This window comes from Bos javanicus, chromosome 16 (genome assembly GCF_032452875.1).
Source record: "Bos javanicus breed banteng chromosome 16, ARS-OSU_banteng_1.0, whole genome shotgun sequence".
Lineage (NCBI taxonomy): Eukaryota > Metazoa > Chordata > Mammalia > Artiodactyla > Bovidae > Bos > Bos javanicus.
Window position 1 is genome coordinate 62,088,297 of NC_083883.1, and position 27,485 is coordinate 62,115,781.

A 27,485-nucleotide genomic window follows, 5' to 3' on the forward strand; every position below is an offset into this window, starting at 1 on the left:
CTCTCAGTAAAGGTTTGTTCCAGGCCCAGGCCCATTCTTACGTGACCGTGCAGAAGGCAAGAAGTTGTACATGACTGCCTTTCCTAACAGTCCACCCTGCCCCCGCTGCCCAGACGCCGACAGAGCAGATGAAGGCCCACCGAATCTGGTAGGACCGTCGTCGGCCCCAAATGTGTAGGCGGAGCTGGGTGATGGGCCCCCTGAAACTCCGCACGGATACAGCGTGCTTGCGGAGCCTCCCTGTCACCCTGAGACAGCGCATCACCAGAGAAGCAGCAGACCCAGGAGGATGATCAAGCAGGCCTCCCTGGAGGATGGTCCTCAACTAGGAACCACCAGTGCCTGGACTCAAAAGTGGAGACCAGGGGGACCGGGGGTGCGCAGATGGTAACCATCCAGCCCAAGCCGGGCGCTTCTGCCTCCCCACCTTGTCAATATGCCCACAGCAAGAGGCGCTGGCAGTCATGTTAATACCAACACCACCCCCTTCTCCCAGCGGAATGATAGCCATTCAGGTGTGCATCACTGCCTTGGCTAGTGTGGGTTGTGATTCTTGTTGATCTGAAGGAAAGTCCAAGTCACTGTGTACCGGCCAAGCCATTAAAATGGGAGTGTGGGACAAGAGGGGCCTTGTTCTGGGACGAGAAGCCCAGCATTGTTTGAGTTGGCCTCCTCTCCCGCCCGCTGTGCTGATTCTTATCAGAGTGTCATGCAAGCACCACAGAGGCTTCTTAGAAGTAAAAAGACAGGTTCAAGTTCCCACCTCACTCCCACTCCAGGAAACACCCAAAGCTGAAGACACTCTGATCGGCTATTTCTGTGGGACCCACCGCCCCTTGTTGCTTGGGCCCAACAGTCCGTCCTGGGGAGGGGAGTCATCCTGAATGGACTTGACATGCCGAGTAACATCACCCACTTAAGTCAGAGGTCCCAGCACGGCCAGGGGAACCTAGCGCCCCATGTTCTGTGTAGGGTTCCCGGGAGGGAGGCACTTGATGGTAGGTAGCATTGCCTCCATATTTGAACTGGGAGGCCCTCCTGGTGATCCCACTGTGGCCCCGATCACATCACCCCCAGGAGGTGTGTTCCAGCAAGAGAGAAAGAATGGTTGGGTGTCCTGGCATTGGGATTTGGCTAGCGCAAGCTAATCAGGCAATTGCCTGGTCCTCCACCCTGACCAAATTCAGTGTCACCCCCTGTGTGTTGGAGCGCAGTGGTTAGTGTTCAAATGGCTTTTCTTAAGTGGGGGTGCCATTCAGTAAGCTGGGTTTTTTGATGGTTTTGTTGCAATTGTTGAGGACTGAATGGAAAGATCCAATCAAGCTTATTCAGAAACCCCTGCCCAAGTGAGAAGACGGCACGACCCTCTTCTGGAAAAACAGAGTAGCACTGGAGAAAAGACCTGTAGGTATTAGCATTTGAAGACTCCTTCAGAGGAAAAGTTGGATTGCCACCTGACCTTCCAGTAGAGTCGACCAGTGAAAAAGCCCCACCCACACACACTGAGTTACTCATCACACTTTTAGCACATTACCCACGTGTGAACAAACTGCCAGCCATGTCCAGACACTTGGGGGAAGCCTCCTACGTGAAACATGTGTGCTAAGTCACTTCAGTCATGTCCAACTCTTGTGCGACCCAATGGACTGTAGCCCTCCAGGCTCCTCTGCCCATGGGATTCTCCAGGCAAGAATACTGGAGTGGGTTGCCATGCCCTCCTCCAGGGGATCTTCCTGACCCAGGGATCGAACCCACATGTCGTGTATCTCCTGCACTGGCAGGCAGGTTCTTTACCAACAGCGCCACCTGGGAAACCACCTATGTGAAACAGACCAATCCAAAAAGGAAAAAAAAAACAGCAGGGGGGAGCGGGGGGCGGAATTCGGTGAAACAATGAGGGGCAAAAAGAAAACATCACAAGGAACACAAACTGTAATTCAAATTAAAATCCTGAGATAGCAGAAGCAATATTGTATCCATAAAATAGGAATGAGATGCTCTGAAAGAGTAGAGTCAGACACCAAGATACTGCTCTTGAAAAATAAAAGTATTATAGCCATAATTTTAAATTCAATAAAAACTTAGAGGATAGAATTAAGGAAGTCCTTCTAGAAAATAAAACAGGAAGGTAGATAAAAATAGGAAAGAAATAGATAAAATCAGGGAACCAATCCAGGAAATCTAACACCTAATTAACTGGACATCTAACAAGAACAGAGAAAACAAGAGGCAATGACACAAGAAAAAATTCTGCAAATTAAATATATGAGCTTCTCATTGGAAATGGTTCAGTAGGCGTCCAGCACAATAAACAGATCCCCAGTAAGTCGTGTCATTGTGAACTATCAGGACTCTGTAGGTAAAGAAATAATTCTTAAAGTTTCTGCAGAGAAAAATAAAATATTGCATGTAAAGGATTAGGGATAAAAATATCATCATTCTTCGGAGAAGAAAAATACAGCAGAATTTTCAAAAACTGAATGGAAATAATTTTCATCCAAAAGTCTACACTTGGCCAAACAATGAATCAAGTGTTAAGGCAGAATATGGACACTTTCAAAAATGCTAAGTCCTTACTTATCAAGCATCCTTTTCTCATAAACCATGAAAGGTAAAGACTTGGCATCCAGAAACAAGGGCTCTACTCCAGGAAGACTGTGAGGGAAACTCCCAAGATGACTTGGAAACGGCATTTCCAGGATGACGACTATCTTGCACACCTAAGGAACAGTCATTTCAGACTGGAGCAGGGGGACGGACAGCTCGAGAAGGAAGGTCTCTGGGTGGAAGGGAGGGTGGAGAAGAGAGTAGGAAATAACCTGATGTTTTAATCATGGGAAACTTTTAATTGGTAGGCTGCTGGAAGGTGAGAAAAGACTTAGTAATAGGTTCAAAGAATGAGTAATGAAAAGATGAGGAAAAACAGTGTTGTACAAACAGGGAACAATCATGACATACTGCTTGACTCAACTAGAAACAATGTTTATAATTAAAAATTGAATATTGTGATATCATTATATTGAGAAGATGAGGAAGGGAAGGGTGGTATCAGAGAATTAAATATGCATCTACCATTCTAGCAAATCTGATGGTTAATTTCATGTGTCAACTTAAGGCCAAAGTATCCAGATAACTTGATCAAACATCAGTCTAGATGTCTCTATGTATTAGATGACATTAACATTTAAATCAGTAGATTTTCAATAAAACTGATTATTCTTCATAATGTGGTAGGCCTTGTCCATTCAGGTAAAGGATTTAAGAGGAGGAGGAAAAAAGACTGAGGCCCCACAGGGAAGAGGGAATTCTGACCCCAGACAGCCTTTGGCCTCAAGCTGCAACATCAGCTCTTAACTCAGCCTGCTGGCCTGCTTTGGTGATTTTGTACCTGCCAATCCCTACAGTTCCTCTCTCTTTTTCTCTTTCTCCACACATACATGCCATTGGTTCTGTTTCTCTGGAGAACCCTGAGGAATACAGGCATTCAGTAGCTAAAGTATAAGAACACCAAGGTAAAGACCAGAGCAAAAATCTGAAATGAAATGATGAACAGTGGGTGCTTCTGGATGATGCGAACTAGAGAAATGAGATTGAAGACTCCTCTGTGTATCTGTGTTTAATAAAAAAAAAAAAATTTTTTTTTTTTGCCATGTACAATCACTTTCTGGGGGACTCCACTGGGTTTTTGTTATAGCATGCAGGATCTAGTTCCCCAACCAGGGATAGAACCCTGGCCCCCTGCATTGGGAGCACAGAATCTTAATCACTGGACCACCAGGAAGTCCCTACAAGAATCACCTGGATAATAAAAATTAATACTCCCTCTGCCCCAAAATAAAGCCACACCAAAAAGACCATATTCAGCTTCTCTTCATTTACTTCTCTAACCACATTTAGATAGAATTATACTCCTTTTCCTCTTACAACTTCAACACTATTCTGATACTACTATCTGCAAAAGTTAACTTTAGGTCACAGCTTTTCGACCTAAATATTTTTCATTTCAACTAAGAATTAGATTCAAGGTCATTAAAAAATGTTGATGTGTAATTGAAATGGTGCATTTAACACAATTAAAAATATTTTAGTTCTTTTGCATATTAAAAAAAGATTAAAGATGTGCATTCGATTGTAGGGAAGTGATTTGTCCTGTTGCGTCATTAACTAGCGGCCTCAATGTGTCAACTTGAGTAGAACTACATTCAGAAGGCCCACATTTCCCTTGGCTCTGTAACTCTTACAATTTATTTTGTTTTCGTGACACTGGCATCGTCTGTAAGTAGATATCAAATTTTTGTGTGTCTTTGTTTGAACAAGGATATTCTTGAAAAATACATTTTATGCAATTTTGTCTTAAGAATGCACATCAGGAAACCCAAAACCACTCTTTTAGCTCCAAACACATTCCAGGATTCTGAGTTTCCACAATACAAAGAGGCATGTGTGATGACCCATTTTAAGCACAGTCAAAATATTTTGAAAAGTAATAATCATCTAAATAACTTCCCTAACTGGTCTGTCAGTGTTATTACTACTATTTTGAGAAAATTGATTTAAACAATTAGATGAGCTAAGTGGAATTTTAAAACTCCAAATTCCTACTCTGAGTCTCAAGGTTGAGTTTCTTCAGTGAGAGACAGGGGGTAGAAAAGGCATTTATCCAAGAATTCCTTGGGAGCTGCAATATTGACCATTCCTGCTTCTGGTCTTTGAGACCAGTATCTTGTTAATTCTACTTCCTTCAAAGAACAATTGCTCAAAATGTATATAACATGAAAGTTTGTCTTAAGAAGCCTCCATACACTATTTTCATCACTCTGGGAGACCCAGAATAGAAGCTGGGAGAAACTGTACCTTTCTGGTGAAGAAGATGAACCAATTAACAAAACTGTTAATTGGTTCTTCAGTGAAGAGCCAGTGATTGGAAACAAGACCATTTCGGTTTCTACATCTTTGCTTATAAAAAGAGCTAAGGACCTCAATGTGTGAAATAACCAATATGAAAAATAAATTTTCCTGGGAACTCTCACAGCTAATAGTCATTTGACTGCAAGGAACAGAATACTTGGCTAAAAGTAGATCAACAAGAGGGTCTTGGACCTCTCACACAACAAGGAATCTAGAGGTAGACTGTGCTGGGATCTGTCAATGACTGTGCAACGTTAGAGCTTTGTGTCAGCTTTATTCTCTTTGATCCCTTCCTCATGATGGCCGGGTGTCCAGAGCAGCTCCAAGTACCTTGTTCTCACACATCATCCAAAGGGAGAAGGGAGGAAAGGGATTCTATCTACTTCATTCTCTCTTTTACCCAGAGAATGGAGTTATTCCCAGAAATTACAAGGGGAAATTCATTTAAAATGATACTAGGGAATGAATATGTATTCATGGAGCCTAGGGATCAATCTTGCCCTGATTCCCATTTCCTCTCATGTCTCTTTCTTGTTGTTATTATTATTATTTTCTCTGCTACTGCAATTTTTGTTAAATGTTTTGATGAGAAAAAAAGAATTGAGAAGCTATTCATATAAGTCAAGAAGAACTATGTGTTTATGTCAGCAAAAGAAGTTCAAAGTTAAAAAATAATTTACTTTATTGAAGTGTAGTTGATTTACAATGTGCTAGTTTCTGGTGCCCAGCAAAGTGATTCTGATATATCCATATATGTATATTATTTTTTTCATATTCTTTTCCATTGTATGTTATTAGAAGATATTGAATACAGTTCCCTGTGCTTGTTATCTGTTTTATAAGTAGTGGTTTGTATCTGCTAATCCCAAACTCCTAATTTATCCCTCGCCCCTTTCAAAGTTCAACATTTTTAACTTAAAAAATATTTTCAATTATTCCCGTAAGTCCCAGCCAACGTCCTCTGATGTGTCACTGGCCAGTGTCCTCCTCAAATTGTGAAACTCAGCAAGTATCCAGAATTTTCAGCTTCTGAGGGCAGGTCCCATAGGTAAGGAAGAAGAATGGGGATGTGACTATTTGTTTCACAACCAGCAGTGTCTGCAAATGTATATATCCCAAGCTGCTGACTTTCTTGGCAGAGTTATGAGTTTGTGACTAAATAAAGGTGTAACTGAGGAGCGCTTGCTGACCGGTCGTGTCATCATGTCAACACCCTTCCGTGTGCTCTATTATGACCAGAAGGGCCTTGGGCGTTCATCCATCTCTTCATTGCTGGGAACAACCACATACCAAATAGCCACAAAATGGAGCAAGTTCTCCAGCTTTAAACGCACTAGAGACAAAGCCATTTTTCTTGATCTCATTCATTAGCCGGAAGGTCTTCAAATTTCCCTTGCATGATTTACGATCTGGGTGTGGAGGCAAAACACATCCGTGTTAATAAGTAAAGGAAACCATTAGGTAGCAGCCATCCAGGGCCAAGCTCATCATCCATCCATGCATTCCACGCGTCCACTATTTTCTGGCTTTGTTCTACGCACTGGCAATCCCCACAAAAAATCAAGAAATCTAGGTCGCTGTTCTACTTGCTTACATTCAGGCAGGAGGAGACAGACAATAAAACAAGCAATATATATCTTGGGACTTCCCTGGCAGTCCAGTGGTGAAGATTTCACACTTCCACTGCAAGGGAACGTGTGGGTTCGATCCCTGGTTGGGGAACTAAGATCCCACATGCCCGTGAAACACAGCAGGATGGACGGCTGGGGTGGGGGGAGGCGAGCAGGGAAGTGTAATGAGGAGAGTGGTAAGATCTATGAAGATTGACGAACAGGTGAAGTAAAGAGGGGGTAGGGCAGGAACTACTCTCTACAGAAAGGTCAGGGAAGGCCTTTCTGAGAAGCTAACACTTGAGCTGAGACCTGGATGATGAGAAGATCTGAGGGAAGAGCATTCCAGACAGAGGGAACAGCCAGTGCAAAGGTTCTCAGCTGTGAATGAGGAATAGAGAATAGACGGGTGTGTCTGCAGCCCTGTGAGCAAGGGAGGGTGGTAGATGCTGAGCTAGGGCCTCACTGGCCGTGGCGTGGGGCTGGGGTCTATTCTCCCGTATGTCACCTGGGAGAGCCGTAACCAGGGGAGTGACAAGGTCAAGTCTGTACTTCGAAAATCTCCCTCTGGCTGCTGAACAATGAACGAAGAAGCTGTTGCAGGGGAAGCTAATGACATAGACTAGAGAGTGAGCTGTAGAGAGGGAGTGCCTTTCAGAAGGGAGGCCCTGGGCTGCTGCTGACTGAATGGGGCATTGATGGAAAGAGAGGTGTTAGCCTGACGTCAGTGGTGTGCGTTTGACGGAGACGTGGAAGGCTGGGAGAGGATGCTCTTGTTAATTCAGGTTATTCAGAGGTGGGGAGGATGACTGTGGCCTGTGGTATCAAAAAAACCTTTTGGAAGGGTGTGGGTCCTGAGCTTTGGGCTTGACAAAGAGAGGTCTGAGTGGGAGCTTCATGCAGGGAAAATGTGAGCACAGACAGGTGGGCTGGCTTACAGGAGCAGGGTGCACGTGGGGAGGATAGGCTCGGGGAGATAGGCTGAGACCACGTGACAGCCGTATTTAACTTTATTTGGTGCGTGACTCCACTTACCAGTTCTTCAGCAACCACAGGGGACAACTATGCCGACAGCTACGAACATCTGAATGGCGGGAGGCCTCAGGGAAGGTCCACCGGCCCCTGTCAAGAGGCTTCATGGAGCGATACTGAACTCTTCACCACGACCAGGGGTCTGTTCCCCAACCTGAGAGGCTTAGAGACAGGAAGGTATCAGTTCTCCCAGAGACGTCCAGGCACCCTAGAGAAGCCAGAATAAGTCTCATAAATTGAAGACTACACCAGAAATCTTCCCTACTAATTTACAGTGGAGAGTATAACTTTTCAAAGCGCCTAACACCCCTATCTTCTCCCCATGGGCATGCACCCTGCCTTTTCCTGGTCCCAGAGGTCGCATCGTTAATTAGCAGTAGGTGTGGTGAGTGTGGAAAGCGGCCGAGGTCCGGAAGGGCACTGCACCCTGCATGGAGGCCCCGGCGTCCTCTCAAGCTTGGACTGCTCCTGCCTCTGTTCTGCACAACGCTGCCCCTCACGACCTCCACATTAGCAGACCCTCCAACAAAGGCCGCGACGATTCATAGGATAATTCAGTGAGCACTAGCTACCCGGGTGCTGGGCCCTCTGCAAACATCAGTGGATTTGGTCCTCCCAACAACCTTACGAGGCAGGCCCCATTGTACAGGTGAGGAAACTGAGGTTTGATAGTTTAGCAACCTTGCCCCAAAACACAGTTTATGAGTGACACAGCCTAGACTCACCCGGGTTTCTCCGGCTCCCAAAGCCAGGCCTTTTCCTGTGTGGATTTTTGGTCATTGTCCCTTCTATTGGAGCATCTTCCTCGGGGCTCAGGAGAGGTTCCATCTTCTTCCATGTAATTCTGGGAGGGCAACCTAAGGCCTCAGGTCCTCATATCCTAGAAAAGCCCCCAAGAACTGTCCACAGAAGAGTTCAGTTCAGTTCAGTTCAGTCGCTCAGTCGTGCCCGACTCTGCGACCCCATGGACTGCAGCACACCAGGCCTCCCTGTCCATCACCAACTCCCAGAGTTTACTCAAACTCATGTCCATTGAGTTGGTGATGCCATCCAACCATGTCATCCTCTGTCGTCCCCTTCTCCTCATGCCTTCAATCTTCCCCAGCATCAGGGTCTTTTTAAATGAGTCAGTTCTTCACATCAGGTGGCCAAAATATTGGAGTTTCAGCATCAGTCCTTCCAGTGAATATTCAGGACTGATAACAGAAGAGCTAAAATCTTTAAATACCTCCCCATCTGTTTAGAACAGAAACAAACCCCTCAGCACAGGCTGCAAAGGCCCCGCAGCCTGGGCTCATGGCCTCATCACACACCTATGCTCAGGTCAGCATTACGATCACCCAGAGGTTATCATAGTGTAACGCAATGGCACAATTTCCTGCCCCCCCTTGGATGGTTAGTAATATAATATGACAGAATATTTAGAAGTCCTTCTAAATGCTTTTCATCTAAGTGTATCAATGTATATTAATTCACTTAATTGGCAAAGCAGCCTATGAAACAGATACTATTTGCAGGCCTATTTAATAGATATTATGATTGGGCATAGGGAAAGTAATTAACTTGCCCAATAAGATTCAGCTAGCAAGTGGTGGAGCCAGATTTGAATCCATATAATCAGATCAAAAGCCATATATTACATCTGGCAACAGAGGCCTTCTAGTGTTAGGGCTCAGGTCCTGAATGTGGGTACTTGTTTTCTTCTGAAAACAGGCTAGAAAACAGCCTGCTGAGGCCTGACTTCCATGGTTGTCCAGAGAAGAGAGAAATCCTCTTGGGTCCACAACCAGTACTTTAACCAGGTCCTTTAGTCACCTAGCCTGGGTTAGGACCACAGAGATCAGATTCCTGTCTCTGAACTCAGACCCCACATCTGCACAAACAAGACAAAGGAAGGAATGTCAGCTTCAGCCTCCTGCTCTTTAGAAATCCCTGGTGTTCTAAACTCCACCCTCAAGAACATCTTGCCTAAGATGGTTTTCACAATGAGAGGAGAGGCAATCTTCATTTCTCAATAAGAGCATTAAACTCTTGTTAAATGTAGATCTATTTTTAGCCACTAAAGTCACCTAATCTAAAACAATATGCATGGGGGATTCCCTGGTGGCTCAGACAGTGAAGAGTCTGCCTGCAATGTGGGAAACCTGGGTTCAATCCCTGAGTCAGGAAGGTCCCCTGGAGAAGGAAATCACAACCCACTCCAGTATTCTTGCCTGGAAAATCCCACGGATGGATGAGTCCAGCAGGCTTCAGTCTATTGGGTGGCAAAGAGTCAGACACGACTGACAGACTTCTCTTCAACAACAAAAAATCATGCGTGGCTACGTCTGTGTGTGGGTCTGAGTGTGTGGTGCAGTCATTCTCAGTGAAGGGGAAGCCACAGACCAGCACAGCTCACAGGTGGAATAATCTGAAAGGGAAGTAGGCAATTCTGAAGGTGGAGGCCAGCTCACCCCGTTCCGGGACTGCAAGACTCCCTAGGGTCCACAGAGTCCCTGGCACAGTGGGCAGAGTGCAGGACAAATCCACCCGGCACAGGACTTGCCACGAGGGGCCGGCCATGCCTCTCTTCACTTTAGTTCCCTCCAGCTCCAGGCTACGAGGTTGGCCTTTGGGCAGCTACTTTGAGAACCACGAGGTATTGTCCCTGGGCCTCAGAGCAGATCACTGAATTATGTAGACGCTCCCACATAAGCCTTAAAGACAGAACATAGAAGAGCCCATCAGATCAGATCAGATCAGTCGCTCAGTCGTGTCCGACTCTCCGCGACCCCATGAATCGCAGCACGCCAGGCCTCCCTGTCCATCACCAACTCCCGGAGTTCACTCAGACTCACGTCCATCAAGTCAGTGATGCCATCCAGCCATCTCATCCTCTGTAGTCCCCTTCTCCTCTTGCCCCCAATCCCTCCCAGCATCAGAGTCTTTTCCAATGAGTCAACTCTTCGCATGAGGTGGCCAAAGTACTGGAGTTTCAGCTTCGGCATCATTCCCTCCAAAGAAATCCCAGGGCTGATCTCTTTCAGAATGAACTGGTTGGATCTCCTTGCAGTCCAAGGGATTCTCAAGAGTCTTCTCCAACACCACAGTTCAAAAGCATCAATTCTTCCTTGCTCAGCCTTCTTCGCAGTCCAACTCTCACATCCATACATGACCACAGGAAAAACCATAGCCTTGACTAGACGAACCTTTGTTGGCAAAGTAATGTCTCTGCTTTTGAATATGCTATCTAGGTTGGTCATCACTTTCCTTCCAAGGAGTAAGCGTCTTTTAATTTCATGGCTGCCGTCACCATCTGCAGTGATTTTGGAGCCCAGAAAAACAAAGTCGGACACTGTTTCCACTGTTTCCTCATCTATTTCCCGTGAAGTGATGGGACCGGATGCCATGATCTTCGTTTTCTGAATGTTGAGCTTTAAGCCAACTTTTTCACTCTCCACTTTCACTTTCATCAAGTGATGAAATCACTTTACATCATTACATTACATCAAGTGATATAATTTGCCCAACTGGTGGAGCTGAGACTTGAACCCAAGTCATATGCAGTGTCAGGACATGAGTCAGAGCAGCTGTTCCCAAGCCCTTCCGCCCTATGGGGTGCCAGTGACAGAGGATCCCAGGGGCTGCAGGATGCAGTGGAAACAACCACTATTTGAGCTCCCAGGGCAGGGACAACTGGAGGACAGGACAGCCACCGGGGAGAACTGCCCTGGGATCAGAGGGCCCCCGCCCAGAGCACAGAGTCATAGCCAGAGCGTGGCCCCGTTACCGCAGGGGTTAGTCCACCCTGAGACAGGCAACCTGGGTCCGCTTAGATCCACCTCTAAAATTCGTGGGGGCAGGACAGGAAGAGAGATGGAGGCCACAGGCCATATATCTACACGTTTAAACTACTTAAAAGTCATCAATCAAGCTCACACACTGTTAAGTGAAACGTGTTCTCTCTTCTGACTTTGACACGTAAGCTTCCACGATGACCTGGGAGGCCAGGTTTGGATTTAGAGCTCTCGGGCTCCGCGGAGCTCTGTGTCTGACTGAGGAGGTATGGGGAAAGTGGGCCCCAGCCCAAGGCCCTCCCTTCCTCTTCTAGAGCCTGCTCTGTCCTACCTCTTAAGGGGCTTTGCCACACATGTGTGGACACTGAGCCTGCATATTCAAGCTCTGCCCATGGTTTTTTGCACAAAGCTGCTGCTTGGCTACTACTTGGGCCCACTCAAGAGCATGGCCCAACCTCAAGAAGATGAACCCAGGGGAGAGGCCCTGGGAGCAGACTCATGGTCATTTGGGATGGGAATTCCACAGTCCCAGGCACCCCAGCGTGGTCTGGGGGGCAGGGGGGTGGGAGTTTTCTCCTTGGCCCGTGGATTCTCCACCCTGTGGGAAGAGACCCCTCCAGAGAGGGCCTCCTAAACCAGGAGGCCCAGGGCAGAGGCACTTCAGTCTGAGCCTAAGGAGGTTGTTGTTGCCACTTCCTTACTGTGAAACGTTGAGCACAGTAATCTCTCTGTTCCTTGTTCTCCACATTTTTTTTTAAAGGAAATCATTGTAATAAGGAATAACTGAAGAATAAGTGAGCTTAGTGTCAGTAAAGTGTTTAAAACAATGCATGGCAAACAGCAAGGTTATGTAAGTGCCATCAGTTTAGTGTAATTATTATTTGGACTTAGTCAGGCATCCTCAAAGTTGTTAACAGATTGAGTGCTCCCAGAAAACTCATTTCTTAACTGGTGATGGGCAAGAGCTCTTCCTGGAGAACTGGAGAATTCCAAGAGTCAGGCACTCTGGAAGCCTGATTTGTCCTCAGGCCAGAACATATAATAGAACAGAAATTTTGGAAAGGCAGGAGCAGAAGGGAGTGGGAGAGAGAGGGATGCAGCACTGGCTGCTAATTCATTCGGAAACCGTGCTTGGGCAGCGGGCACTTTCCAGGCCCCAGGTAACCAGACTGTGCAAGACAGACTAGGGGCTGTGCCTCTGTTAGTCTTACCTTCTTGGGACAGGGGAGAGGGAGAGAGGAAGCTATTTAACAGGAAAGCAAGGAAATAAACACGGCTTTCACTGCTAGAGATTAAGAGGAGTGAAAGCGATCAAGTAGGGTGAAGGGAGAGTGATGACTATTGAGGGGAGGGGAACTGCTTTCTACAGGATGTTTATAGAAGGCCTCGGAGGAGGTGGTGTTAAGCAGAGACCTGTACAATGAGGAGGGATTGGCTCTGTGAACGACCAGGAAAAGATGTCCCAAGAAAACTGGCCAGAGCAAGCGCCTGAGGTCATAGCATGTTTGATACAATGTAAGAAGCAGAGAGAAGAACTACGTGGCTTATACGTAGTTCACAGAGGGAAGAGTGATAGGTAACAGAAGTCAGCAAGGTAAAGAGGGACGAGATCACGCCCTTCTCAAAATATAATATGCCTACACACCATCTGGGATCTTGTCAAAGTTCAGATTCAGAAAGTCCGAGGTGGGGCCTGAGATTCCGCATTCCTGACGTGATCCCAGGTAAGGCCAATGCCACTGGCCCGTGGACCACTCTTGGAGTAGCCAGGCTCTCGGCAACAGATTTCATTTTAACTATGTTCAGAAAACTTAAGTAGGAACATGACTTGGTCTGGCCATAATTTTTTTGGAGGATAATTGCTTTACAATGTGGTAGTCTCTGCCATACATCAATGCGAATCAGTCATACACACACACACACACACACACACATATATATATATGCTAAGTCACTTCAGTCGTGTCCAACTCTTTGTGACCCCATGGACTGCAGCCCATCAGGCTCCTCTGTCTATGGGATTTCCCAGGCAAGAACACTGGCGTGGGTGGCCATGCCTTCCTCCAGGGGATCTTCCCGACTCAGGGATCCAATTGTGTCTCATTATGTTTCCTGCATTGGCAGGTGGGTTCTTTACCACTGGCCCCACCTGGGAAGCCCATATACATATATATCCCGTCCCTCTTGAGCTTCCCTCCTCCCTCCCCCTGCATTAGGTCGTATTTTTAAAACTCGGTCTGTTTGCAATGTGGAGACTGGGTTAAGGGTAAGACAGAAAACTGGACCCCAACGGGGAGGTGACTGTAGTGGCCCAGGTGAAAGGCAGTGGAGGCCTGGGGATAGTGGGGGTGGGGGGATGTGGGTGAAGCACAAGTCAACGAGCATGGCTAATCGACTGGATGACAAAGGTGAGTTAAAAACAGAAACGCAGCATGTCTAAGCATTTCTCAGATGTCTGAGTCAGGGTTGGGCCCCAGCAAGGGGCTAGGTGATACCATTACTGACTTGGCTGAAGCTGGTGTCGGGGTGGGGTGGGGGTGAGGGACAGAGTTTATAAAGGAAAACCCAGAGTTTCAGTTTGGATGTGCTAGGTTTGAGATGACGGTCACATATTCAAGTGGAAATGTGAGTCATATAGACGAATCTTGAATTCAAGAGTAAATTTACAGCTGAAAATAAAAATTTAGGAGCATTGCTTTGTAGATGATGTTTTAAAGGCACAAGAGTGTTGGGCTTGCTTGTGGAAAAAGTGTAGAAGCTGAAGCTGTGGGTATCTGATACTGGTGAGGTAGGAGGGGAACAAGGAGAGCATAACAGTGGACCCCAAGGATGTCCACACCTGATCCACGAAGCCTGGGGATACATTACCTGGCATGGCAAAAGGAACTTTGCAGATGCAATGAAGGTTAAAGACTTTGAGATGGAGAGCTTAGCCTGGATTATCTGGGTAGGCCCAATCTTACCAACAGAGTCTTTAAAAATAAAAAAGGAAGGTAGAGAGGGGGTCAGAGAGAGATGATATTGGAAGAGGCAGAAGTGACTTGAAATATGGGAGGGATTTATTCCCCCACTGCAGGCTCTAAAGATGGAGGAGCTAAGGAATGAGTTGCCTCCAGGAGCTGGGAAATAGTCCTCAGCTGATAGCAAAGATGTAGGACCTCAGTCCTACAACTGAGGGAATGAATTCTGCCAACAATCTGAATGTGCAAGGACACAGATTTTCCCCTAGAACTTCTGGAAGGGAACACAGAGCAGCCAGCAATTAGATGTTAGCCAGTGTTGGACTTCTGACCTATGGAACCGTAAGATGACCAACTGCCTTGTTTAAAACCACTAAGTAAGATAATTTGTTACTGTAGCAATAGAAAAGGGATTCATGTGGTTTAAACTAAAAGCAAAAAGAAGAAAGGGTTTCAAGAAAGAGGGGGCCATCTGCTGTGTCAAGGCTGCAAGTGAGAGGAAGGAGGTGGGAGGTGGACCAGGTGATGCTCCTGATTAACCAGGAGCTTGTGGTTAATCTTGATGGGCAGTGTCAGAAACCAGGCCAGGATGGGTTGAGGAGGAAAGGGCGGGGTGAGGAAGTGGAAGCGGTGAATACAGACAACCCTGTTGTTAAGTTTGGTTGTGAAGAGAAGGAAGGAAATGGTACCGTACCTGGGGGGAAGATGTACGTTCACCTAGGAGTTTTGTTTTGTCGGTTTTCTTTTTTCTTTTCTTTTCTTTCTTTCTTTTTTTCTGGCTGCCCTGCACAGCATGTGGGATCTTACTTCCCTTACCAGAAATCAAATCCCTGCTCCTTGCAGTGGAAGTACGGATTCTTAACCACTGGACCATCAGGGAAGGCCCTTGTTTTCTCAGTTTTAGGAGTAGATAGAGAGCATGTTTGTTTGCTGAAGGAATCAATTTAGTACCAAGAAAGAGTTAGGTGTGTGGGGGCAGGAGGAGAGGATCGGAAGCAAAATTATGGAGCCACAAGCGGAGGGGTTGGAGGTGATGAGAGGAAGGAGCTGGAAGGGAGACTAAGCAGATGAGCACAGGTGTAAGGGGTTTGCAGTTTGGTGGAAGGAGGAGGAGCTCCCGTCCAAGGGCTTGTTCTGTCATCCAAATGCCTGAAATGCTCACGGGAGGGTATGGGGAGAGAGACGTGCTGGAGGTTTGAGGAAAGACAAAATGATAGCAAATGGCTTGTCTTAGACTAGAGGAAGTCATCTGATTATGAAAGGAAGGAAGGAAGTGGCCTTAGCTTTCTCTTTCTTCTCCCCCGGGTGCTGGGACTGTGGGTGGTCTGTCGGGTCAGGGTTGGGCTCTGCAGTATGTTTCTTACTAGACACACACCCTTGGAGCAACTTTCTTAGCCTGCCTGAGCTTCGGTTCTGCGTAACCGTCGTCATCAGGCTTGACGACGCCTACTTCCATCAAAGGAGACAGCATGTGGCAAAGTGCTTCGTGGACTGTCCGGTCCTGTCTGGGTGTGAAATGTGCTCTTTCGTCATGGGTGGAGTCTATCTTATGATTCCTGGCCATGGCAGGGGGATCCCTGAAGGCTGGAGAGGAGTGTCTGGGAGGGTGCTCATCTAGCCATAGCCTCTGTGTGCTGAGATCACTCCCTTTCGTAGCTGAGCAGTCCCTTCCACCTCCACCTGTTTCCAGGAGGGCTGAGAAACTCACGCCTCAAAGGGAGGGGAAATCTGTAGCGGGGTTTCCTCTCCTTGGGGTGCTCCTCCAGCCGTATTATCTGCAGCTGTATTGTCTGCGGCTGTCACCTGGCAGGTCCTGCCTTGCCCCTTGCTGAATGTCTGCTTCCCAGAGGGACCCCAGAGTGGCAATAAGTTTTCCAACTCAGGTTCCCTGCAAAAGCTGTCTGTTGGATTAGAACATGTTGTGTAGGTTGTCTGGAGAAGGGCTTTTGTTGTTGTTCAGTCGCTAGGTCATGTCTGACTTTTTGTGATCCCATGGACTATAGCCTGCCAGGCATGTCTGTCCGTGGAATTTTCCAGGCAGTTATACTGGAGTGGGTTGCCGTTTCCTACTCCAGGGGATCTTCCTGATGCAGGGATTGTACCTGCATCTCCATATCTTCTGCATTGGTAGGCGGATTCTTTACCAACTGAGCTATCAGGGAAGCCCCAGAAAATGTTGGGGTACCCTTTAAAAATGATTCATAGCTGCCACAAGGATAAAAGATTATCTTTTCTGACCAATATCTGAGCATCAACCAGGATATGCAAAGACACACCCCACAGTTAGTGAATGGGTAAATCACAAGTGTGATTACTTTCAAGACAAGATTAATAACACAAACAATGTTTCCAGAAAGAACAGGAGGTTAGGGAACTTTTATTTTTGATAAGGCAAAGTTAAGAAGAGGAGACCATGAAGGTCAACTAGGAAATTTCAGGCTCATCAAGTGGTGGACAGGGCATTTTATATTTTTATGGAAGTACAGAAGCAGACACTACATTCAAACTCCCCTTCTGGACTAGAGGGTACAGTCCCCAGCTGCAAATGAGGCAGCCGACCACCAAACTGCAGAGCATGGCACCCCGGGAGATGCGACAGTGGTGTCTGGGCACCTAGAAAGTCCATCTGTCCAACAGAAGCATCCTCTCAAGGGGCTGGGCAGGGAGTGAAAACCAGGGCTGGACGGGGTGTGGCTGAACTGTGGACCGCAGCACAGGGCAAGTGGGTCCATAAGGAAGGAGAGGTGGGGCCTTGTGAAGTCCTTCAGGGTATCTGCTGATAAGCAAGGCCATCGTAAAATAAGAACAACATTCTTATCCACACACACCTGGACACTGACGTGGTCATCTGGGAACATTAACACACTCGGTATTTCATCTGGGTGATTCATGCAGAAAGCACTAACAGTGCCTGCTGTGGACTAGGCAAACTCCTGCAAGATAGCCTTTCTTCTCTGCATGTGCTGTCCCTCTTTTTGCAGCTAAATGGCTTAAGTCAAATTTATCTGGATATCTGAAAATTTCTGATGCATTCATGACACAGCTACATAGGTCTTGTGACCTCCTGGAGTACCCAGACTTAGCTACTATTTTAAAAAATATTTATTTGGCTGCGTTGGGTCTTAGTTGTGGCATGCAGGCTTACTTGCTCCAGGGCATGTGGAATCTTGGTTCCCTGACCAGGGATCAAACCGGTGTCCCCTGCATTGTAAGGCGGATTCTTAACCTCCGGACCATCAGAGGAGTCCCTTTGCTTCTACTTTAAAAAACAAAGAAAGAAAGAGAGAATTAGTTGAGCCCTGCTGTCCTGGATACTGTCCTAGGCTCTTTCACTTTCTCCCACTGGATTTGTCCGCCTCTGCCTCCAGGCTCTGGTCACAACCTGCTTTAGTCTGTGCCGCCTCATTTACCCTCTTCCCCTGATAACAGTATTCCTTTTTCTTTGGAAAACCGATCCTTTCTTACTCCAAACATGTACTTATGGTTGGGGTTGCCAGTTACAGTGCTCACCCCAATAGTGATGTGACCTCTCTGGTCACAGTGACTGATCTGGGGATAAACAAACAATCCAAGCCTGACCAGAGTTTTCTCCAGTATTTTTCAAACTAGGATCAGGAGAGAAGTTCTATTGCTTTTTTTCCCCCCCTTCTGATCTCAAAGTTGAAAGCATACAACCAGAATTCTGGACTCTCAGAAGCAGCCCAGCTGAGAAAATAATGCCAATGTACAGAGACCAGAAATGCAGAGCAAGATGGTGTCATGGTGTCTCAGAGTCTAGGCATGGCTTTGTCCTACCCTTGATTTAGTTCTTTGAGGCGACTGAGTCCCCTTCCCTGCTTCAGCTGATTCGGTTTGGGAAACCCACTCCAGTATTCAATCCTAAAGGAAATCAGTCCCGAATATTCATTGGAAGGACTGATGCTGAAGCTGAAGCTCCAATACTTTGGCCACCTGATGCAAAGAACTGAGTCATTGGAAAAGCCCCTGATGCTGGGAAAGATTGAAGGCGGGAGGAGAAGGGGACAACAGAGGATCAGATGGTTGGATGGCATCACTGACTCAATGGACATGAGTTTGAGTAAGCTCCGGGAGTTGGTGATGGACAAGAAAGCCTGGCATGCTGCAGTCCATGGGGTTGCAGAGAGTCAGACATGACTGAGCATCTGAACTGAACTGAGTCACCTTCCCTGCTTCAGCTGATTCAGTTTAGGATTTTCTTGAGTATAACCAAGTCCTCCTAAGGTGCTCATTTATTCAGACAAATCCCAGAATCTCAGGCAGTCCCTTCAACTGACCAAGAGGTTCAGATCCTGTTCCTCTGAGTTTTGACATCCCTTTGAAGTTTTCTTGTTTCCTCTGTAGCAACCCCCACCAAACTGGCTCCAGCTCATGATTCTGGATTAAATATTTATCTCATCTCCTCTAAGACAGGCTGGAATTTTCAAAGGCTTGACTAAAATTCTGAGGGCTGACAGCCAACAAACAAATAATATGAGGTAGTAAATGTATAAAACAGACAACATTACAGAAGTCTTCCGCAAGCTTACTTCAAGACTTGCAGATCTGTATTACTGCATGAGCTGTCTTGAAATGGCTTTATTGTAACTCTGAAGATGTGGCAAAAGGTTTTAGCAATTCAGCCTGGATCCTTTGCTTCCTGGCTATGAGTCTGACTCCACATAGAGGGCATTGTTTAAAAAGTTAAAAAAAATTTAATGTACCAAGACAAATTGATTAATCCATGCAGAAATCTGGTGTTGAACTCCAACTCTGTCCTTGTAGAGCTGTGTGACCTTGGGCAAGTTATTTAGCTTTCTATGTCTCAGAGACTATGTCTGTAACATGGAGATCACAATATTATAGGATAGTACGGAGGATTAAGTGAGATAAAACATGTAAAACATTCAGGGTTAATAAGTGGAATTTCTGTTCACTTCGTCCCTGAAACAGAACAAGCTGCAGGAGGACATGGCCATCTTCTTTCTGGTCCTTGCTTGCCTCACTGAGAGGAAGGATGGTGACCTAACTGGTAAGTTTTGGGAAAGGAACTCCACCGTATGGCTCAGTCTCTCCGGAATCTCCTCCTCTGGCACCTGGCAGCCTGTGTGCCAGCAGGTGCCCACCGAAGTCTTTTCCTCCATTCAGCCAGCTTACCGGACAGGCTCAGCCCGTCAAGAGCTGGAGTCACGTTTAATTAGGAACGCTTCGTGAAAGTGCATCTAAGCCACATTCTCCAGTCAATTTCGTCTGTGAGAAAGTGGAGGCGTTTGCGTCTCCATTTGCTCTCTGTGCTTGTTCCTTGCTTGAGACGGGACACAGGGGTATTACTGACAGCCCCCCATACTCCCACCCCAAGCCCCTCTACTTAACAGTGCTCAACCCATAGGAAGCGCTCAGTAAGTGCACAGACATCTATTCTAGGAGCCTAACATTCTCCCAAACCAATCCCACAGTATCACAAGGTTGGCAAGGTCCCCAGAAGTCTCCTGAGGGGAAGACTGGACAACCTCCACCCCAGCGACTCAGCCTTGTGGCCCTGATGCTTTTGACTTCAGGCCTCATTTGATGACTTGCAGGTTCCTAAAAGGCTTGCCTCTTGATATTGGCCAGAGAGCTCTAACAGAAAGCCCTGGAGACTACAGCCTTATATCTTCACTTGAAATAATCTGCTTGTCCTTGTGGAATGAGGATGGAAAGAGGGAGAAAGCAGAGGGGTTAGAATAGTATGTTGTTGTGGGGGAGGTACCTATTCCCTTTGAATTGCCAAATGACCTGGGGACCAGGGAAGCTCTACCTGAATATGGGGCTCTGCCCCATTTATCCTTTTCACAGAGGTCCTCATCTTAATATTTCAATAGCTATGTTGGAAAGCCTGATGAAAATGAACTCTACCATTACTTTGCTGTGAGACCTTGCGCAAGCGCCTTCACCTTTCTGGACCTCAGTCTCCTCAGACAGATCAAGAATAAGACCATTGGGCTAAGTGTGAGCAGGAAAGAATAAGGAGCTGGGAAGGGATTGCCTAAGCCCTTGCATGCTGGCTCTCTCCAGTGGGTGGCTAGACCCCCAGTTCCCTGCGCCCACCCAGGAGACTCACAAAAGGACGGGCAGGGATTTCTGTGTTTCCCACTCTCATTTCTAAGGCCTCGAAGTGCCCAAGTTTAGGTACAGTATTCTGCCTCCTCTACCTTCCTCTAACCAGCCTTTTGTCTCAGAAGCCCACTTTTATGGACTATAATCAGGACATCCTCACTTCCGGTTTTGATTGAGTTTGGCCAATGGAGGTGATGGCAAGACAGCAGAGGACCGGGGGAGAAAGAGATGGAAGTGAGATTTCCCTGGTGCCTCCCTGCTTTCCTCCTGGCTCTGTGTCCCTGGCAGTGGCAGCATTTTGTGGTCACGGCTCCTATTGGGAGGCCTCTCTTCCTGGACTCAGCTTCCACCAGTCTTCCTCGCAGAGTTCCCTCCCATAATTTCCTCCTTTGGAGGAGTGCAAGAAGGACTTCTGTCATTAGTTGCTAGGGACCTTACACGTCTTGTCAGGTCCTTCCACCCACACACACCTCTGAACCAGTCCATCCATTAGCAATCCCCTCAGCCATCCTTCTGAAGGTGCCTTTTCTTTCCTGCCATATCTAACTGATAATGGACTCTCACGACCTCTCTTCCAATTTTCACAACGGGTATTCCAACTGAGCCCAGGCATGGAGAGGTTCACCTTGAAGACCAAGAGGCAAGTTCTGAAGGGACAAAGCCACGATTCCTTCCCTGCTGCTCAGCCCTTGCCTTCCAGCGGCTCACACTCTCTCTGATCCTCAGTGCTAGTGAGTAAGTAGAAAGTCATCTAGTGCTCTGCCACTGGATGACACGTTTTACCAAACACTATTCTGTTGCTCACCATCACCATCTGTATTGGTGTAGAAGCTGCATTCCTCTTACCGTCTATCTTGTTTTTAGTGGAAAGACTCCCAAATTCCCTTTTATTCACACATAACACACGAATGATTCACAAGTGGAAAAGTCAACAGGGCTCCTTTGACCTTAGTCTTCTCATTGGTAAAAATTAGATAATATAATAATATTCTCAACCTCATAAGGATGGGGTGAGGGTTAAATGAGTAGCGTCTGTAAGTGCTCAGCAGAGCAGGTGCAAATTATTAGCCGTTACTTTTATTCTCGCATCTGATTTATCTTGCCTCACTTTCCTACCACGTGTATGCAGGAAGGGGAACAGGGAACCAGCTAGGAATTCCCAAATGCCCCCACTTTCAATCCTTTCCTTGGCACGTCGTCCCCCCTCCATGCCCTATCCCCAAGTAGATTTCCTTCTCTGGCACTTTTTCATCCCAGGAAGCTCCTGGAAGAGCAAGCCAGGAAGTTGTAAAATTATGTTTTCTGTTTTCAATGCTAGACCAGTGGTTTTCACATGGTGGTCAAAGGGATCCCTAGGGTTCCCAAGAAGCCCCCATGGACCACAGAAAGTGGTTACTGCTGTAGGTCATACCTTTCAGCTTGCTTTGATCTGAGACTCCTTTTAAGATTCTGTTTAAACAGACTTCTGAGACTTAAAGTTGAGAACCCCCGTATGACTGTTGTGAGACACTGATGTTCCAGATTTTATAAGTCTCAATGCTAATTTCTTCAAAGAAGAAATTGCCAAGAAACCTTATTCCATTCTTATCGTTTGTATTCTTTTCTATTTCTGATATGATCTGAAATAGATATGTGAACAAACAAGTCTTTGTGTACTTACATGGGCTGTCCTTCCCAGGTACTCTTCACGTTCAGCCAACATTGTCCCCTTAATTCCCTAGGGAAGATAACTACAACACTGTTTAACAACAGAGTGAAGGCACTTGACTTTTATCGGCACCTGATCTCACCACTGGAGTGCATCCATCCCTGGGAATCCCAGGTTGCCAGGGGACTATCTGTGCAGTTCAAGACTTTGGCACAGAGAATATGAATGGATGAAGGGAGCAAAAGCCCCAGCCTCCAGATATCTGCCTGGAACACTCTTCCACATTGACACAAGTTTCCCTCCCATTCTCCATTTGGGTCTTTGGATCAAATATTACCTCATTAGAACTGCCTTCAGACTGGGGGCAAGAGGAACCCCCTACCTTGTCTTCTGAGCTCTCCAGTCCTCTTCCAGCCATGCCCCTTTCCACAGAGTTAGAAGCCCATGGGTCAAGGGGATGTGCCCACCCAAAGCTCCTGTGCCTCACCTCTTCTTAGATCATACAGGGAGTACCCGAGACCCTAGAACTCCCATTCCAAGAGTACCAGGCCAACTTCCAGAGACTACGTCAGCCTTTTCCTCAAGGTCTATTCTCTTGAGGAACCAAGGATGGGCTATTTGCTAAAGGTATGGCTGGAGCTCAGATACGCAGACAGGGATGTTATAGGTGCAGGCACAAAGTCCCATGAAGAGTGGGACAGAGCTGGGGTGCAAAGAACGGGAGGAAGTTTGAGGGCCAGGGACCAGTTACCACCCAAGAAGCCCCATTCCAGTGCACATCTTAGGGGGAGTCTGAGAATCCTAAACTTAAGTTTGGCCTTCCAGATTTTTGTGACTGTGTACTTGTCAAGATGAAAGGACAGGATTTCTACCTAAGTTTAGACTGGCTTATAATTTTAAATTAGGTAGATATACGTGTGGGGCTTCCCAGGTGCTCAGTGGTAAACAATTCGCCTGCCAATGTAGGAGACATGAGTTTGATCCCTGGGTCGGGAAGATCACCTGGAGAAGGAAATAGCTACCCACTCTAGTATTCTTGCCTGGGAAATCCCATGGACAGAGGAGCCTGGAGGGCTGCAGTCCATGGGGGTCGAAAAGAGTCGGATGTGACTTAATGACTGAGCACACACACATGATATGTTTATCTCCATTTGCACTGTTTGCCCTGGCCCTGTAAATATCAGGGATGGGTCTATCCCTGACCTCCCTATCTAAAATAAAATACCACTTCCTCTGTCAAATAAAATACCACTTCCTCTGTCACTTTATTCTTACTTCATCGTACATTTCTTCAGAACCTTTGTCAACACAGGATCTACATTTATGTCTCTATCCTTGTCTATGTAGGTTCCATGACTGTAGAGTCTTGATTTTATGTACTGCCTTAGCCTTAGTACCTACAGCAGCGCCTCGCACAAAGAAACTACTAGATAAATGTTGAATGAATAACAAATCTAGTCTCAGAAGACTTACAAGCAAGGTGGGCTAACCCAGGAGGCACAGACGAAAAAGATCACTTGTGACAACACTCTGAGGAACACCTGCTCCCCTGAAGATAACCCAGCATTGGAGCTATAAAAGGTAGAGCAGGGAAAATTAATAATTAACACCTTAATACACACGCACACAAGATTAGTTATTGGGTTACTCCTGAGAGGGATATGTAAGTCAATATGGAGATCCGTGAGCAGACTGGAGGGTTAGATGTGGGGGACCTGGGCTGCTGGGAGCCAGGTGGCCAGAACTGCGCGCTGAGCAAACTCTGACGCCACCCAATGGGCCATGCCAATCCAGTCCAGTCTATGATGGGAGGGGGCTTCTAATTCATTATCAGGAAGCCCTCAAATATGTTTTCCTTGGATGGTCACAGGCCTCAGGCGGTGTGGACACATCTGATCCCCGTGGGGTCATTGTGGTTACACACTCAAGAGACTGTCTTTCCACCCCTCCCTCTCTCCCACATGCTTCTAAGTCACAACTTCTCGTCGCTTGGTGGGATCCCCAGCACTTTCTGGGAACAACGTCCATCGGTCCAATCCATTCCAACGGATTCCTTTTCCGTTGGATACGGGGCCCATGAGAAGCCAAACAACTTCCCCGGGTCGCCCAGAGAGACTCTGTCGCCCGGGACTCTGCCCCAGCGGATGTTCCACACCTATCATTTGGCGGGCGGGGCTCGAGGGCCTGGGCTGCGCTCTCCGCCTTTTCTAGGCGGAGGCGAGAACCCGAGCAGCTCTGAGGTCTAGGCGAACGGCGAAGAGAGGCGCTCGCAGCCGGGCGGGGAGACCAGCGCCGGGCTTCTGCCTTCGTCGCCTCTCTGGCCGGCGGGCAGGGCCAGAGGGCGGGGCCAGGGGCGGGGCCGGACCATGGCGGGCGGGGTCTGCGGGCTCCACCTCCCGACAGAGGCAGGAGGTGCCGCGGCGGAGCCGCTGAGCTCCAAGTCTTCCGAAAACTTGTGCGCAGCGGTGGCCTCGGCGCGGCGGCCGAGGATGGGGTGGTGCGGCCGCGGCTCCGGACCGCCGCCGTCGCGGCTGCTGATGCTGCTGTCGCTGCTGCTGGCGGTGCGTGGCGCTGGCGCGGCCCCGCGCTCTGCGCTCTACTCGTCCTCCGACCCACTGACGCTGCTGCGGGCGGACACGGTGCGCCGCACGGTGCTGGGCTCCAGCAGCGCCTGGGCGGTGGAGTTCTTCGCCTCCTGGTGCGGCCACTGCATCGCCTTTGCCCCGACGTGGAAGGCACTGGCCAACGACGTTAAAGGTGAGAAACTGGGTGCCGGGGTTGGGTGGGGGGAGGCTCGCTCTCCTCGTCCCATCCGGGCGGATCCCCGCCACCTGCCTTGCGGAGCCCCCTTCGGCATTGCCCGCTTCCCCCTGCCCATCACCTCCGCCCATCTTTCTTTCTGCCCCTCCCACCCCCCTCCCCACCCCCGCGCCCAGTTTCCCAGCTCTCAGCTCCATCTTTAGCTCCCGCCCTTCGCTTTCTTTTTCCCCTTGGCCGATGTCCCGAATTTCTCTCCCTCTTCCCGCGGTCTGGGTCCGCAGACCTGCCCTGCTTTCCATGTCAGTCTTCTGCCGGCTTACGGCCCCCATGCCTGCGACGTGGTCGCCTTTGTTCCTCCTCGCTGACACCTTACACGGCTTCCTGTAGTTCAGCCTTGTGGCAGCAGCACCCCTCCTACCGAGTTCCCCAGCTGCGATGGGATCAGTACTCATTCGACTGCCCTCTTATCCCCACTCCCTCCTTCCTTGCCCCACCCCTTGGCTAGCAGACCCAGCTGGTACGTAGACTCCTTTCTCAGCTTTATCTTTGAGGCAGAGTTTCCCTGTTTCCTGTTTCCAGGCCTCTCCTGACCTGCTGCCTCCGGCTTTAGTTTCTGGGCCCTCCTCTGTCTCCCCTTCCTTCTGCTTTAACCTAAGGAGCCCAGAGGCCTGATTGAGGGCAGCCTCTTGGTGTGTCTTTGGCCCTTACTCCATTTTACCATTCATTGGCCTGGCCGCTAATACCATGTTTTCTTCATTCTAAAGAGACCGTCAATTGCCATTCTTTTACTATCAGCCTGAGAGGTAGAGGGATAAGATGATCACTAATAGATGGATAGGGATTTAAAGGCATCCTCCATTACAGAAATGTTAATGTTTTTAAAAACTTAAGTTTTGGAGCTGAATAAATATGGCAACCATAGTAATTTATATTTATCTAGTGCTTACTACAATAAATGTCAGCTTCCTGAGTAAGTACTCGATGTACAGTATCTCAGTTTCCTTTCTGCAAGTCAAGATCCCTGTGGGGTCATCCATCTGTCTAGCCCGGGTGGTGGGTATTTGGGCGGGGCTGGTATGTGGTAGTGCTGTATTTCTGATATGCTGCTCTGAGTGGAGCTATTTCCTGCTTATGGTGCTAGGGCCCTAGCAGGGCTCCTGGCCTTCAGTGGTCACTGAATGAAGACTGCAGTTGTCTTTAGGGAATAGGCCTCTTCCTGGAGAGAAAACAACTGGAGCTGTTGTTCCCCTGCTGTGCTGTTGGTATTTTTTTTTATAAACTTAACTGTTTGCGGTAGAGTAGTGCATTTGGTGGCACTAGAGCCCACCTGTGTATGCTGAAGACATAAGAGACAGGAGTTCGATCCTGTGTCAGGAAGATCCCCTGGAGGAGGGCAGTATTCTTGCCTGGAGAATCCCATGGACAGAGGAGCCTGGTGGGCTATGGTCACACAGAGTTGGACATGACTGAGTGACCAACACACAGAGATGTTGTTACATTTGTAGATGTTGTAGATGTTACATTTGTAAATTTGTATGTTGGTTTTCAAACTCAGGCCCCTTCTTCCCTGGAGCAGCTTGCACAGTGGTTGCTGAAGTGGCCAGATGGAAAGATGTATCATATGGTCTAGCCATATGGTCTTGGAAAGTTATTTTAAAACAAAACCAATAAACCAGTTTCCCTCCAAATTACATATAGACACTTGTCTGCAGGCCTCTACAGTTCTGTCACCTAAATGTGCCTTTTCTCAGCAGTTCTTCATGCTATTTCAGTGATATCTACACATCTGGTCAAAGCAGGAGGCAGGTAGAATGTTGAACGTGGAATCTGAACACCTAAGCAGTGTTAGGTGTTCAGGGGACACTGTGGTCCTGAACATCATAAAAAGTCCTAGGTCAGTTTCTACTTTGAGGCCATAAGAGGTCCTTAGTGGCTACAGATGGACTCCATCTAGAAGATTCTTAGATCTTGAGAGTGATGGACAGAAAGATTACCTTCCAGCTGACTCATGAGTTCATTCTCTTGCAACCTAGAGATTTCCAGTGAATTGTACATCCAGACACTGACCCTGCCTGCTCCTAGATGAGGGTCTTCTCCCCACTGTAGGAAGTAAGAGTCTTTCCCTAAAAAAAGCAAGTCAAAACTTACCCTTAGAAAGGAAAATGGTGTCTGTGGAGATGAACCGCAGTCCATGAAAGGTAGGAGGTTTAGGTGAAAACCTGGAGTCTCTCATGAGCCATGGAGGTGTCAGCTCCCTAAGCAGGATCAGGTTGGGGGAACTGACTTGTCGAATCTGGTGTTGTGTTGCCGTGATAAAGAATGCCTCCACTCCAGTCCAAGGAGGTGTTTCCTGGTGAGGCCCTTCAACACCTCTGTGTTCTGAGGTTCCTTGAGAAAGTTTGGTTGTGGACCAGCAGAGGGCTGCTCTCCCACCACCACAGGCCCAGGGGCCTGTGGCCCCTGCCCTCTGCCTTTGGTATGAATGTGTTGGGTAGGAGCAGTGAGACTGTGGAAGGTTATGGGCGGGGTGGAAGTAGGGGAGAAAATTGTGCAATCCTGCCGAGTTGGCCTCAGGCATTCAATCTGACTGGCCAGGGCTCATTTCTTCAGTAACCTGTGGGCTAGGTTCTCTGGGGCAGTTGTTACCCTGGGGCAAAGCACCTGTTTCTAAGGACCCAGATCATCCCTTTCTACTCCA

General features: G+C 47.7%; 1 protein-coding gene and 1 long non-coding RNA gene across 6 annotated transcripts in view; one reads left to right on the plus strand and one right to left on the minus strand.

Annotated features, from left to right (window-relative positions):
• Positions 1 to 5,565: 5,565 nt before the first annotated feature.
• LOC133228052 (uncharacterized) lies at positions 5,566 to 23,594 on the minus strand. Of its 4 annotated transcripts, XR_009730040.1 has the most exons (5): positions 22,040 to 23,594; positions 19,008 to 19,121; positions 17,432 to 17,545; positions 7,554 to 9,960; positions 5,566 to 6,317 (listed from the first exon to the last, which is right to left on the minus strand). It is a non-coding gene; the product is annotated as an uncharacterized LOC133228052 (long non-coding RNA). The 4 variants fall into 4 exon arrangements; XR_009730039.1 differs by lacking the exon at positions 19,008 to 19,121; XR_009730038.1 differs by having other exon boundaries at positions 7,554 to 7,758; positions 19,008 to 23,594.
• A 784-nt stretch (positions 23,595 to 24,378) lies between these two features.
• Positions 24,379 to 27,485, plus strand: part of QSOX1 (quiescin sulfhydryl oxidase 1) — a 41,539-nt gene continuing 38,432 nt past the window's right edge. For both annotated transcript variants that reach the window (XM_061383375.1, XM_061383376.1), the window contains exon 1: positions 24,379 to 24,784. In XM_061383375.1, coding sequence (XP_061239359.1) covers positions 24,394 to 24,784 — 391 coding nt within the window. In that variant the 5' untranslated portion in view covers positions 24,379 to 24,393. The remainder of the gene's footprint in view (positions 24,785 to 27,485) is intronic.